Here is a 1,948-nt window from a genome sequence, read left to right on the forward strand (position 1 = left end):
TATTTTAAAAAAACAGAGCTAGAAGAATTAGTGCCCCCTGCATCCCTTTGTGTTTAGGGGTGGGTGCAGGTGTTGTGTGTGTGCATATGGTGAGGGAAGTTGACTTTTTTAGGGTTGAGAAACAAAAAGACTTGATTAGGGAAGTCTTTGGTCTTTCTGATCTGAGTGCACTGTGTTCCTGACCAAAAGGCATCATTTGTGTGATGGGACCTGAGGGCCGCAAAGGAGGTCATGGTAGCTCAGTCTTGGGTCATAGTAGGTCAGTAGCTCAGGGCAGGCTATAGTAGCTCAATCGTGGGTTCAGAGCAACATCACTGAGGTGGGACAAGGTCTGGCCCAAATCCCTTGGCTAAGGCAGGAACTTAGATTGTTTGCATGAGGGAGAATGAATCTCGGTCCTTGTCTTCCCTTGGATCTAGTTACCCAGGATCCATCTTGCTGCAGCTAAAGCCTGGGGTTTGTAGGGTTGAGGAAGGAGTAAGATTTGTTCCATATTCCCACTAACTAGAGTTATATCTTAAGACCAAGAAGTATGGAGGTAGTTTTATCTGGCCTCTAGTGTGGTTTCTAGAGGGTTTTACTTCCCCAGTCATGCAATCTCAGAACACTATCCTTTTTCAGGAGAACAGCCTCAAGGAAGACTAACCGTCTGCAATACTGGAAGCCATGGCTGAGGTGAGTTGATACTTTTTCTTGCCTTCCTGACATTTGTTTTTTGTTTTTGTTTTTTATTTTTTTTCAAAAGACATGAGCATTTGCTTTCCTTATCCTGACATTTCTGGCTAACAGAGTTCCCCTTCAGAATGCTGGTCCCCATCTCTTCTTAGCTAGATAATTCTATACCATGTCTAAGTATACCTTTTATTTTTATAAATCAACCAGCATTAATATTTTCATTCTGTAAATACCTGAGCATCTCTTTTTTTCAACTCTTTCCCAAGGACTGTGATAGGGGATGAATTATCTCAAGGAAACAAGAATAGATTCGTAAAATGAACTTATCCTGTCTGGACCATTATTTGATAAGTTGAAGGTGTAAGTTACTTAGATGGGAATATAGAAAAGCCAAGATTATCTCTACAAAGTAGCATTCTCCAGTAAGATAGGATGAAATGTGGTGCTGGTAGTTCCAAATGTTAGATTGTTGCAAAATCTGGTTTAGGCAGCTTTGGGGGGATCATGGGGTTGGTGGCTGATACAGATCTCTGCAACTCTGTAAGAGTATCCTGGAGAGAAGTCCAATTTGAGGTTGAGGAGGAAGTTTGGATTGTTAGGAATTTCTGTGAATCATCAAGTTTTCTTTATCTCAGAATTAAGGATAGTGATAATGGATGTTTACAATGGTTCAGCCAATGCATAAGTCATTTAGATCACACCATCAGAGCACAGAAGAACCTTTTAAGTCTTATCCAGTAATATCTATATTGTAGAAAAATTCTACCACCAGAAAAATAATTAAAGAATTTGTAAAAGGCCAGGTGCGGTGGCTCACGCCTGTAATCTCAGCACTTTGGGAAGCGGAGGCGGGCAGATCACCTTAGAGACTACGCTGGCCAACATGGTGAAACCCCATCTCTACTAAAGACAAAAAATTAGCCAGGCATGGTGGCGCATTCCTGTAGTCCCAGCTACTCAAAAGGCTGAGGCAGGAGAATCCTTGAACCTGGGAGGCAGAGATTGCAGTGAGCCAAGATCACACCACTGTACTCCAGCTTGGGCAACATCTCAAAAAAATAAAAATAAGTAAAATAACTTTACATATATCTTTTTTGTAGCGTTGATTGATGCTCTAAGATCACATGGGGGTAGTTTAGAATATATTAGATGGGCCGGGCGCGGTGGCTCAAGCCTGTAATCCCAGCACTTTGGGAGGCCGAGACGGGCAGATCACAAGGTCAGAAGATCGAGACCACCCTGGCTAATACGGTGAAACCCCGTCTCTACTAAA

At 42.3% G+C, this 1,948-nt stretch overlaps 1 protein-coding gene across 1 annotated transcript in view; it reads left to right on the top strand.

The window, feature by feature from the left end:
- The window catches only part of ZNF383 (zinc finger protein 383), a 19,017-nt gene that overhangs the window by 3,250 nt on the left and 13,819 nt on the right, over positions 1-1,948 (top strand). Inside the window, exon 2 of the mRNA XM_011952347.1 lies at positions 622-675. Within this exon, the coding sequence (XP_011807737.1) occupies positions 667-675 (9 nt within the window). The 5' untranslated portion in view covers positions 622-666. The remainder of the gene's footprint in view (positions 1-621; positions 676-1,948) is intronic.

The sequence above is a fragment of the Colobus angolensis genome, unplaced genomic scaffold (assembly GCF_000951035.1).
Source record: "Colobus angolensis palliatus isolate OR3802 unplaced genomic scaffold, Cang.pa_1.0 Scaffold34, whole genome shotgun sequence".
Taxonomy (NCBI): Eukaryota; Metazoa; Chordata; class Mammalia; order Primates; family Cercopithecidae; genus Colobus; species Colobus angolensis.